Source organism: Ambystoma mexicanum, chromosome 1p (genome assembly GCF_040938575.1).
Source record: "Ambystoma mexicanum isolate Mex_15411 chromosome 1p, UKY_AmexF1_1, whole genome shotgun sequence".
NCBI classification, from domain to species: Eukaryota; Metazoa; Chordata; class Amphibia; order Caudata; family Ambystomatidae; genus Ambystoma; species Ambystoma mexicanum.
Window position 1 is genome coordinate 620,341,888 of NC_090921.1, and position 13,395 is coordinate 620,355,282.

At 46.8% G+C, this 13,395-nt stretch overlaps 1 protein-coding gene across 1 annotated transcript in view; it reads right to left on the reverse strand.

Annotated features, from left to right (window-relative positions):
• Positions 1 to 13,395, reverse strand: part of LOC138577213 (ceramide synthase 2-like) — a 929,909-nt gene that overhangs the window by 311,572 nt on the left and 604,942 nt on the right. Inside the window, exon 5 of the mRNA XM_069649612.1 lies at positions 2,770 to 2,827. Within this exon, the coding sequence (XP_069505713.1) occupies positions 2,770 to 2,827 (58 nt within the window). The remainder of the gene's footprint in view (positions 1 to 2,769; positions 2,828 to 13,395) is intronic.

Consider the following 13,395-nt stretch of genomic DNA (forward strand, 5'->3'; position numbering starts at 1 on the left):
GGCTGAAGCGCCATACCCCCAGAAGAAAATACCTTCTTCGCCCAGCCGTCAAAACGTTTGTCGTCCCTATCAGGAGGGATGGTAGGGTACGACGCCTGCTTTGCGGGGGCCGTAGCCGTCTGCACCATCAAACTCTCCGGAGTAGGGTGCGTTGTCAAGTAGCACGGGTCGCCACTGGCTGGGCGATATTTGTTCGGCTTGCTCACTGCCGGGAGACTCTCCAGAAAAGTCCAAGCCGCAGCCACCCTTCTCTGCAAGGCCATATGGAATGGCAGCACCGGGTCAGTTGGAGGACCTTGGTCCAAGATATCAGTCAGGCCATCCTGCTGAAAATCCCCACGGGGGGCTGGCCAACCCAGGTATTCAGTGACCCTCGACATGAGGCGCCGATATGAAGATTCGGCATGCGTGCCAGGCTCCGGCCTACCAAACTCCACCTCCGGAGAGGTGTCAAGACCACTGGTGTCGTGCAGCGACTGACGCAGGTCCGCAAGTTGACTGTGACCAGAAACAATGTCATCAGGAACCAATGCAGGAACCTCACCTTCCTCAGACCCCTCATCCACCTCAGAAATATAATCTAGAGGCTGGAAAGAGGGTACAGAAAAAGGCACAAAGACATGTTTAGCCTTAGTCATCGCCTTTCTTGGGGGTGCCATGGGGTACCTCTGACAAGGCTGCCTCGAAAGGCGTGGAGGGCGTCGACGGAATTGGCTTTGATGGCGAGCGCGCCGCCAACAGCGTCGACACAGGCCTCGAGGGCGGAGCCCCGAGCGTGTCTCTCGACAGCCTAGGCGTCGATGGAGTCGACGACTTCCTCAGAGGCGGGGCCTCGAGAGAGTCCGTCGACGACCTTGGTGCCGCCGGCGTCGATGTCTTCTTCGAAGACTTCACAGAGACTTGCGGTCTTGATGGCGTCGAAGGACCAGGCCCTGGAACGGGCATGCCTAGAGCGACCATCCTTGTCTGACCGGGACCTTGAATCGTGCCCGGTGGTCGTGGTCAGAAGAGGACGGGGAAGGCGACCTGTGACGGCACTTCCTGGAGGAATGGCAGGACCGACTCCCAGACCGAGAACCCCCGGACTCACAATGACGATGCGGAGAGTCGCCCCTCGAATCGTCCGTCGAAAGACCAGTGGAACACGACATACGGGGCTTGGCCACCTTACCGACCGACAGCTTCTTCTTACGCTCCCGCAAGGCCTTCGAAGTGAGCGATTGGCAGTCGTCCGTATCATGGTCCTCCCCGAGGCACCAGAGTCAAGAGTCGGGCGTATCCATCAGAGACATGTTGGACCCGCACACCCGACACTTCTTAAACCCGGACAGTGGGGTGGAAGAAGCCGAAGACATCATATTCGATAGCAATGAAGAAACAGGTTCGAAGAACCGAAAGAACAGGATTCAGTAGAATCGAGGCGCGCAGAGATCTCCGAAGCAAACACGCTTGCGGAAAAAAACGTAACTGAGGCCCCGGGCATCGTGCATCCTACTTATAAGATCCGGTGACGCCGGCTCCACCGAGTCCCTCGAAGATGGCATATCGACGTCATTGACGCAGGACGCAGAAAGATTTTCCGAAGCAGCACAGCTGTGGTGATTACTGTCATAGATATGGAATACGTCGGAGGACCCAATCCCCTCGAAAAGGTTTTAACAGGAATGACAGTGTGTGGCCATGTGCCATGAGGATTAAAATACCCCCTACCATAAACAGAAAGGATATTGCCAGTCCCCTTGGAGTGTTGTGACCTTATAAAGGAATTTCGGCTGCAGCCTTCCTCCTCTATCTTGGATATGATACTTCTTGGTGACTTGCAATATTCTTATAACCCACGTCAGGGGGTACTTTATCCTATATATAATGACGAACCTAAGAAAATGTTGATAAAAATAGCAAAGCGCAAACCAATTCAACATTTGAAAAAAAGTTTGTTTTAAAGTCGTCAAACATAATGAATGAATGGACTTGTATAATATTAATCTGAATACTGAAAGGCTGGGCCTGAGAACATTTATTGCAATGATAAATGCCTTTAAATGGACAGTTAGAAGAAGCAACTATTTCTCTTTCAATATCTTTTTTAATCTTATTATTATGGGAAAGTCCATTGTCTATCAAGTCATATTACATACATTAAAAACTTTAGCATGAGTTGGAAATTCCTCCAGCCTTTGGAGTATTCTGGGACGATGCGAAGCACCCTTGAAAATATTATGGGCCTCATCACGAGTCAGGCGGTAGCCCTTAAATGCGGCAGTAACGCTATTAACACTGCATTTAAGGGTCTGCCCAAACTCGAGTCTGGCAGCTTAAAGCTGGGGGTAAATGCGCCAACTTCACACCCATTTTCAGGCGCAATTAGCGCACTAATTGCACCGAAAATGTCCCACTGAGTCCAATGGACCCAATGGGGAATAGGGAATACCCATTACCGGCCAACCCTTGATCTGGTGCTAAAAGCGCCGGACCAGGTGGCAGTAACGAAATTAGCCCGGGCGGTATCCCGGCAGTATATCGTCCAACTCGTGATGAGGCCCTATATCTTGAAATATAAGAAACACAAGCTGTGCAATATTTCTTAATACCAGCTCAGACTACTCAGTTTCCATTACTCACTTTTCTTTCCAGCTGTAACATGCAAAAATGTTATTAGCAGAAGTGAAATATAATATATTGCCATTTAAAGGAAATCTGCTCCCTCCACACAAAGTCTAAAATCTCATTTAAATTGATTCAATCTATTTCAAAAGTGGAAATACTCACATCGTGCAGGAGAATCAGTCCAGTGAAGAAGGAGCAGAAATAGAACACAAACCTCCAGCTGCAAAGAAAAAGAAAAGAGCACTTTAGATAATATAAAACGGGCCAAAAGAAATCGGGAAGAGACTTAAGAAAATGAAATTGAAAGCGCCTTGTAAACTTGGAATACTCAATTAATGATGAGCAACTAGAACAGGGTTGTCTTTGCCTAAAACAGGACCACGGGTTGTAGGCCCTGAACATGAAGGACACCTGAATAAAATGAATATCCAGTTGTGTAAAGCAGAGGGAAGGAAATCAATTTGGAGAGGGCCCCACAATGTGGTCAAATTGAGAAGATGACATTGGAGCACACATCTTTATGAACCATGGTCGGCACAATTGCCGCTAGACAACATTTATGCCATGTCCATGCAATGCACTGTACATCCGAAGAGTGCCCAAGATGCCTCGATTCTGCATAGACTGAGGAGGGCATGAGGATAAGGATACGTTTTCCAGTTGTATTGTACACCTTTGACCTTCCAACACGCTGTAGTCTTTAATTGGCCAAACATAGCCCTCAGGCTCAGCATTTCTTATGGGCAGTCCCACAACTAATATTCTATCGCTTCACCAGCGCTATAAGTTAAAGATGGCTCTAAGCAAATAAGCCTTCTACTCTTCTAGGAGGGCCTGAGCACATCTCGGCCCTCTAATGCATCCAAACACTTGTTTGTTTGTTTGTTTATTATTTGATAATACGTGCCAAACCCAGGGGTAGCCGGGCGCAACAGTTTTCATGACAACTTAAGCTTGTTTACAGTATTTGGCAGGAATATATACAACATAGCAGAAAAAGAGCAAATATATGTAGGACTATATACAAACATATGCCTAAAAAAACACAAGCAGCGGGAAGAAGCAAGTATATACAAGAATATATACAGACAAGTGCCCAGGAGCAGGGCATATCTTGGGGTGTCCAGGTAACAAATCGGTAGTGGCTGGGTGGGAGTAAGCTAGTCCTTGGCGCGCAGCCAGTTGATTATCCTGTGCCTGAATTTCGGGTATGATTGTTCAGTTCTACGTTCAAGTGATAAGTTGTTCCAGCAGTGAGCAGCTTTGACGGGAAAGCTAGTTCCTCCCGCAGTGGATCGTTTAAACCTTGGAATCTCTAGTTTAAAAGGTGTTGGTGGATCTTGTGGGCAGCGTGGGAATTTTCCTATTGTTTTTTTCCATTAGATATGGGGTGGCTAAGTTGTTGAGGCATTTAGATGCGAGGGAAGCTGTTTTGAGTAGAATTTTGTCTGTTATTTTTAGCCAGTTAGCCTCTTTCCTGCAGTTAGTGATGTGCTCTCTAAAGGGGATATTTAGTGCTGCTCTCAGGGCATTGTTCTGTAGTCTTTGAAGTTTGTCTGTGATGTATTTATTGCTTCCAGAGTACAGGGCATTGCAGTAGTCTAGCCTAGACATGATAAGGGCGTTAGCTAATGTGATGCAGTTGGCACTGGAAAGGTATGGTCTAGATGTGCGGATGAGTTTGCAGGTGTAGGTGGTGGATGAGGTGAGGGAGTTGACCTGCTTCTTGACAGTGAGGGAGGAGTCCAGATAGAATCCAAGGGTTTTAACCACAGACATCCCCTTGATAGGGTTATTATCAATGTTGAAGGATGTGTAGTTTGGGCATAGTTTTTGGATGATGGCTTCAGAACCTAGGATTAGTAGCTCCGTTTTGTCGTCGTTCAGGCAGAGGGCATGTGAGGCCATCCATGCCTGAATGAGGGTGTACATTTTGTTCACCAAGGCTGAGTCTGTCTCGTAGTCACCCGAAAGGGTTATGAGGATCTGGGTGTCATCTGCGTAGTTCGTGTAGATGACACCCAGTCTGTCCAACTTGTCAAACAAGGGCTTGGTGAAGATATTGTACATGGTGGGGGAGACAGATGATCCTTGTGGGACACCACAGGTTATTTTGATAGGGTTGACTGAGTCAGAAGTGGAGAAGACTCGCATGGTGCGATTTGCTAAAAAGGATTGAACCCAGGCTCTGGCATTTCCGGTGAAGTTGGCAGCCGATTCGAGGTGGTTGCATAAAACTGCATGGTCCACCAAGTCGAAGGCAGCCGACAAGTCCAGTAAGAGGAGCAGAGCTGTTTTCCCATTATCCTTAAGTTCCTCAATTTGGGTCTTGAGGTCTAACAGAGCTGTTTCCGTGCCATGAAGTGGACGGAAGCCAGATTGCTGTGAGCCAAGCAAGTGGTTAGCTTCCAGGTAATCCTGAATTTGGATGTAGGCAGCTCTGTCTAGGATTTTAAGTAGAAAAGGCACTGTGGTGATAGGTCTATAATTGGTGGGGATAGTGGGGTTCAGGGTTTGCTTTTTCAGTAATGATAGGACCCATGATTCTTTGAGGCTGGTGGGTACCGTGTTGGATTTAAAGGAAGAGTTTATGAGTTTGGAAATGAAGGGAGCTAGATCCTTAGCTGAGTCCTTTATTAATTGTGCTGGGCAGGAGTCACCCTTACAATTTGAGGGTTTGAGGGAGAGTTTTCTTTTTTATGTGTCAATTATGGATATGGGCTTGAATCTAAATGGTGCAGTAGTCTTGTTCTTCTGAGATTGGGGTGTTTGTTGGTCTGGTGGTGGCAGTGCAGCCTTTTTTTTAGCAATTTTACATTGAAGCAAGGAAATTTTGTTAGCAAGGGCGTTTTGTATGTTTGTGCACCATGCTTTGTTTTTAGGGGCATTGTCTATTGGTTGAATAGGGGATTCCATTTCGCGGAGGATGGCGAAGAGCTCTTTAGTATTAGAGTTGGCTTTTGTGATTCTGTCATTAAAGATGTTTTTCTTAGTTTTAATAATTTCTTTTTTGTAAGATTTGGCAAATTCAGTTAGGTTGTTTTTGTTGTGTTCAGTGGGTGAGTGGCGCCAGATGGATTGGAGCTTTCTTTTCTGTAGTCTCAGAGATTTCAGATGGGGCGTAAACCAGGCATTTAAGTGGGCTTCCTGTTTTGCTTTGCGTAGTTTGGCTGGAGCAGCTGTGTCTAATACTTTGGTCATAGCATCATTGAAAGTGTTTACCAGGGTGTCCGGGTTGTTACTTTCCAATCCTGAGATGGCTGGGAGGAGGAGAGGTATAATGTTTTCAGCGGTCATGTCCTTCTTACTTCTGGTAGGGAGAGGGGGAACCATGTTGTTGATTTTGGGGCTAAGGAGATCTAGCGTGGCAGAGAAGGTTATTAGAGAGTGATCCGTCCATGTTTGTGGAGCAATATCGGTGATACTGATGTTGCAATTCAGTTCCGATACCCAATCAAGGGTCCTTCTTTTGATGTGGGTGGGTGAAAGGACTTTTTGATCAAGGCCGTGGTCCTTGAGCAGGGCTGTGACTGACTCAGCGTGTTTATTGTCAATTTCATTAAAGTCGAGGCTAAAGTCTGCCAATAGTAGGGTTTGGGAGTGGTCTTTGGTGTTGTTGGCAATTAGGCTAGTTAAATCGTCTTCAAAGGTGCCTAGAGGCCCAGGGGGTCTATATATTAAGTGGATTGAGAGCGTGCGGTTGTTGGAGAGGGGCATTTTGGCTGCGAGTACTTCACAAGATGAGTAGGAGACTGAAGTGGCAAGTCTGATGGGGTGGGTAGATTTGCAGATGATAGCTAGTCCGCCGCCTCTGGTATTTAGTCTGTCAGCTCTGAGAATTTGGTATTTATCGGGCACTTCTAACATTAGTGTTGGTCCAGCAGCCTTGTGAAGCCAAGTCTCAGTTATGGCCAATAGATCCAAATTATTATTATTTAGGATACCCGCAATTTCTGCGGCATGGGCCACCACAGATCTTGCATTAAAAAGAGATCCTAGTAGTGTTAGGGAGCTATTGGGTTTGGTGGTTTGACAGATTTTAATTGGTAAGGTATTTATAGTTGTGCAAGTTATAGTAGGGGTTTGATCACCGGTGTTAGTAGTTTGCTTCACTGAGTGGTGCAGGTTTTTTGATTTGGTAATAGTGTGTCTGTTGGCGTTATTCTGATGGTTTCCTATAGGTCCATCATAGATACTAGGTAGCCTGGATCTAAGTCTCAGATTTCTATCTTTGGGAGGGCTGGATTTGAGAGTAAAGGCCATTATACTGGATATGGCTATAAGGAGTATTGGGGTCATGGTGACTTTTTTGAGGCGAGTAGGGGGCATGAGCAAGGTGTTGTTATTACAAGTAGCATAGTTGGTAAGGATCATGGTGAGGCGTTCGTATCACCAAACGAGTTCAGGTAGAGCTTGCACAACTAAAATGTAGAGATAGATGGTAATGATATTGCGTTGTGTAAGTTGTGTCTAATTTTCCTTTTCTGTTACAGGCGGAGAACAGCGTGTACTCTTGTTCCTATTCTCCAAATACGCCTTGTAAAACATTCCATTTAATCGTCTACACGTTTGAAGAAACTCACCTTTTCTACATCATACATTCTATGTTTCACCAATATGTGCCCATACTATCACAAAGTATTCTTTCCCTGCTTCATTTCTGCATCCTTCTGTCTGTGTCACTCCCCCCGCTTTCCCATCCTCTTGTCATTATACTGCTCCTTTTCCTTTAGCAGTCTATGGTCTACATACCCTTTGTGGGGGCAGAAAACGCCATAGCACAAACAAGCCGAGGCATTGTGAAACTAGTACTGTGGCAATTTGTGGCAGCATTAATACATTACCATGACATATTAAAAATTGATGGTCTTTCCATCTAATGCCACTGCATATAATGCCATTCCATCAAATTTTTTCCATCTAAAAACTTTGCATCTAAGGTATTTTTGTGTTGTTTTTTTGGGGGGGGTCCAACCCCACCCCCGTTTGTTACCCTTTATAATGCACCTAAACAAAAATACAAAAATTAACCCTTTACCCCCCCAAAAATATGCATTCGATAGAAAAAATGTTGATGGAATGGCATTAGATGCAATGGCATTAGATGAAAAGACCAGATACCCATATTAAACACTTGCTTTCTCTTCCTTTACTGCTACATTTTTCTGGAATATATTCCTTTTGGGGTAACTGCATTTGCACACTTGGTAAGGATCATTTTCGTGATGCTCAGACTGGAGGGCAAATGTCACTTCTCCATAGACTACTGAATGTGTAGTCTTTAGGCTCCCAAGGATTAGCAACTATTGTGACCTAATGTCACCTTTTGGGAGGAAAAGAAACTCCATCCTCAGAGGCCTCATACAAGGACAGGGGGTGGTATTTGGCAAAATGTTAAAAACATTAATTACATAAAGCCTAGGGAAGATGAAGGTCATGTTTGGTCTGCATTATAGCATATGTTTACTCTACTGCCTGGTTGCATCCGATTGCCAACTTGTGGAAACCAATCAGCAAGCAGGAGTTACTTGGTGGTGCTGACAATGAATCCATGGGACAGACACCTTTATTTGGATGGGTTGCTACCATATATAGCCAAGTCCCCCCAGTAGAGGCGTCCACACAGTGATGCTATGGGGTGCAGGTGGACTAAGAATTAATGTTGCCCTGTAGAACTGATTTTTGAGACCTATTAGATATACTGCTGGAATCATTTGGATACCCCTAAAGAGGATTTCCCGATGGGCTTTGTAGCATTGTCGAGCGCAGGAACTATCCCACTGAACGTGGGAAGCAACGCAGTCTTGATGAAGCATATTCAGGCCCTTCCCCTCCAATCCATATGCAGAGAGCTTATACACTTGCCCCTTTCTGTCCTGGAAAATCCCCTCCCTGACTGTCCCCATGTACACAGAGAAAACCTTGGCTCCTGCTAGCTTACATGTCCCCCAGTTTATAATGGTGTCTCCCCATTTAGACAAACACGTCTCCCATATTTGCTCTCTATTTACATCTGTCCCCCTATTGCACCACCCTAGGATAAGCTCTGCCATTACATTCATGTAGACTCCATTTCACGTGCATGCCCGCCCTATGATTCCAGTTGCATTTAGTTGTGGTCTGCCTCACTCTCTCCTGCTCTCCTGTATCAGATGCAGTGATTTTTGGTCCTGGGAATTTGAATAAAGGATTTAAATGTTCCCCTGCCCTTGCATACACAGCATTGTGGCTGCCTTTGGGACCTGGTACGTACTCTAAAAATCTACAAAAAAATACATAGATATAGTGCTAGTTTATATACAAAAAGCAGGGAACAAAAAACGATCTTCTTGGTCCTATTAATGAAATACCAGTGGGTCATTTCAAAATGCAGGGCCCTAACCTTATATATTAAGGACTTCCTTTGTGACCTGGTAAATACTGCAAAAATATATACAAATATATTTCTAGTTTGTTTTGGTTCAATTGAGGAAATACTTGTGGGCTATGACAACATTCAATTTGTGCAATGTTTTCTCAGCCTGACTACCCTAGGAAAGAAAACAGTAACGATTGCCTGAATTATGTTGCAATCTGGGAGGAACTTTAGATAAGAGGGTTAGATGTACAATGCCTCTGCATAGGATAGTGCCAAGTGAGATCTGTATTCTTAACTTGTCGCAATAGAGGAACAGGCATGCCTCAACAGGTAGGTGTTCTCACCCGAGAGGATACACGGGCTTCCAAACTTTTTTCATGATGGAAGAAGATAAAAGGGAAAGCCAATGCCCCAGAAGGTGGTGCGGGTGGGTGGGTGGTCTGTGGTTGGCATGTCCTTTTATATTGCTGCCTCCTGTTCCTGTAGTGTAAAAACAGCTTGCCAATAAGCCCGAAGTGCTGGAGGCTCAGAATTGAAATTGGTGAGCCTGGGGTGTGTGTTTCTGACAGAGGCAGCTGGCTATTCTTTTATTGGAGGGGCAAAATATTTTCCATGAATATGAATATGTGGTAGTGACTAAGTTGCAATCGAGCCCAAACCAAAGAATGGGGCCATGGGGGGAACATTTTAAAAACAATGGGCCTCATTATAAGTTTGCCGGTCTGGAAACTACAAGTCTGCCTGCCGGAGCCACTGTGCCCGACAGGTCTGACCCTGCCGGGCGCAGCAGCCACGATAGGCAAACTTGTCACGGGAGCACTGGCACCGTTGTTAACGGTGCCAGTGCTCCCGTGTCCCCATTCCCATAGAGTTCCATAGGAATCTATGGGAATGGGGATTAACGAAAAATTGCCGGTGCCTGACTTCCCGGCTGCCGGACTTGGAATAGCCAGGCGCTAGTAATTCATTCCGAGCCCGGCACTAACCCACCGGTAGCACCACCAGGGTTACCGCCAGACTTGGAATGAGGCCCAATGTGTTTAAATGTGCATTTAACTGCAGGGGTTCTATGAAACATTGGATCATAAGCCACATAGTTTGCAGTCGGTTTTGTTGGGTAATACATGAAAAACAGAGGCCAAGTTACCAACAGTCCACAGGAGCATTTTCATGTTGCCCACAATATAAGCCAGTATAAGCCAGTGTGCAAACTAGCTGTGACCATACATGTCCATGTTGGCTGCACCAATATATGACAGTATTTCCATTTAAAAAATACTCATGCTCACTTTGGCCATTAGCCAATAAATGATACTATAAGAAAACACACCATATGCCAGTATCCATACTTAAGAACATCCCCCTGTTGGCTTTGCCAGTAAAAAAAGTCCTGCTACTTAAGAAAACATGTCCAGACTGGCCACACAAATGTAAGCGAGTATGTCCATGTGACAACACTCATGTTGGCTATCCCCTTGATGCCCATAATAAATACTGCTGCACCAATGTAGGCACCCCTCTCCCACAATCAGAGGCCTGCTCCTTGCCCGACATGCACCCAAGCACACAAATTCAGGCAGCACATACATACACACTCATTTACACGCACACCCGTACAACATACCCTCTCAGTGACACATTCACCCAAACATACACTCTCTCTCATTTACATGCACACTTACAGACAAAAACCCTCACATGCACATACATACATACAGTGAGAACCCTGAGGGTATTCTCCCTCCTATTCCCCATGGATTCGTTGCGCAGGTGGCCAGGGACGAGCCTTAGCTCTTGGATCCCGACCCTGGGGGTGGACACGCGATGGAGGATCACCTGGGTGGAGGGTCTGTGGGGAGTGGGATGCCCTTGTGAGAGCACGATATCCCCCTTTTCCTTCCAATGACCAACACAGCCCTTTCCCAGGCTTCATGGGGTATCAACTCCCCTGATTTCCTCATACATAACTATAAAAAGTATTGAGACGAGGAAGAGGCAACTGGGAGTAATGAAGACTAGCTGCTTTCACCACTCTAGTACTGGAACGAGGAAGAGGCCTGCTGAGAGCAGTAGAGGTCATGCATGTCTGTTAGTTTGTTTATTTGTATAGCGTGCAAAACCCAGAGGTATCTAGGCACTTGTGCTTAGTTTCAGTAATTCATGTTACAGAGAGGAAGCACATAATGTACTTACAGTCATTGATAAACATGCAACGGTAATACATCATACATCAAGTGCAGGGGAGAGAAACAAGAGAGCAAATGCGTGGAGCCTACCCCATGTTTCAGGGTGGCAGCATCACACAGATACAAGTGTCAAAGGCGGTTACCTGCATGGAGCCTACATCATGTTGCCAGGCGGCAGCATCACACAGAAACTAGTGTCAATTAGGCAGTACCTGCACTGAGCCTACCCCATGTTGCAGGGTGGCAGCATCACACAGATACAAGTGTCAAAGGTGGTTACCTGCATGGAGCCTACCCCATGTTGTAGGGCGGCAGCATCACACAGACACAAGTGTCAATTAGGCGGTTACCTGCGTGGAGCCTTCCCCATGTTGCAGGGCGGCAGCATCACACAGATACAAGTGTCAATTAGGCTGTTACCTGTGTGATGCTGGAAATGCATCAGAGGGACACAGGGCCTCCGTATCCTTGGCCTTTACTGCCTTTTATCGTGTGTTCTGTCATGTTTTCCGTGCAGGAGTTCATGTGGGACTCCTGGCGGTGCAGCTCTCTCTTTTGGTTTGGTGTACAGACCTATGGGATACCCTTATGGCACCCATGGGTGGGGGTACAACCCTGTGCCCCTAGTGTATGTTTTTGGGCACCTGTGTGTGGCCCACAGAGGAGGGTATGGGCTGGTGGTAGCTCCATGATGAATTTGACAGGTGCTCGGAGCATCCTCCTTTTTGGGATACCCAGGACCTGCCATTGGAATCAGTTGATTCCCGATAGGAAACAAGATGGCCCCTGTGGCCTCTTGCTTTCTATTGCCTGTTACCTTGTTTTACCCAAAGTCCTGGAAAGCCCCAACTCTGTCCCTTCCCCCTGACTGGCGGTTGGGTGGAAGTTCCATATATGGTGGTGTTGTGAAGTCCAGGCCAGACTGGCTGCAGCCTTCCCAGTGACTGTATGTTGTGGGTACACCCTGTGGGTGGGAATGGGTAAATGGAGTGTGTGACGAATACACATTCTGTGTTGTGGATGTCTAGTATCTGGAGTTTGACACAATGACTGAGACAGCCCTGCCCGAAACTGGTATGAATGCGTGTGGAGTGTTGAATGGCTGGGTACTTGTCCCAATACACATACATTGTTGTGAGTGTCTGGAGAGAAGTGAATGGCCTGAATTCACTATGCACCTGATTGGATGCCTGCCTGCATGAATGCCCTTCTGACTGATTGCTTGCCTGAGTGTGACCCAGCAGAATGAATGGGAGATGAACCAGTATATCTGGGGGCCTCTCACTACTAGAATTCGAGTTCAGAAGCTGAGATGACACTTGAAGAGTAACTGGAACTGCTTATCCTTGACGCCAAGCTGGAAGAAGAAGAACTGCTGCTGCATTTATTTCGACCCAATCCGACAGCTGTCAAGTTCATCAAGGACTGATCCGAGAGAGGACCTGGTTAGGCGCCCTCTTCCCATGCTCCGAGGGAGCATCGAGCACCGCTAACCTTCGCCGAAGCTCCCTGGAAGTCAGACCCTCGAAAGGCTGCCCATCGGAGACGGGGACCGCCGAGTAGAACGAAGTAAAGCACCCGGACATCGACGCAGTTGAAGTCCATTGCCGTCGACCAGTGTTCGGAGTTTCGCCGTAACTGCTGGAGGCCCGTCGAAGCCGGGTTGCCCAGAAGAGGGGACTGCTTGACGCCGTGCCGCCGACAACCGGAGCCGCACGCACCTTTGCCTAAGACTTTTGATTCACGGACGTGCTCATCCGCACCTCTGCCCACCTTATCCCACCAGAGAAGGCCAAGCAGTCGACGCACCGAGGCGCATCTGCCAGTGGATTTCCCGCCACCCGAAGACCACAAAGACTTTGATGACTCGACACCGTTGTCAGGTCACAGTTCTTCAGAAACTCTTTGCGGTCCTGAACTATCAAACGCCGAGGTGCCCCACACACTTCATCCTCGCAGGACGTCACTGACGAGCACCACCTGGATCGATGCTGTGGTCTCAGCACCATCAAACTTTTCATCGACGCTAAGTTCACCTTCTTCAACGCCTCTCGATGATCCATGGCTCCTGCTCTGAAGGGAGTCACTCAAGAAGGATCCATCGACGCCTCTTCAAAGATCTCTACTCTACCAGGTACATTGGGGGGGTAGAAACATTATAGAAGGAAATAAGATTTATAGAACAATATATGGACTGGACTTGTGATATTTTTACTTACAGGTTGCCCAGGTTGGGGGGATCTC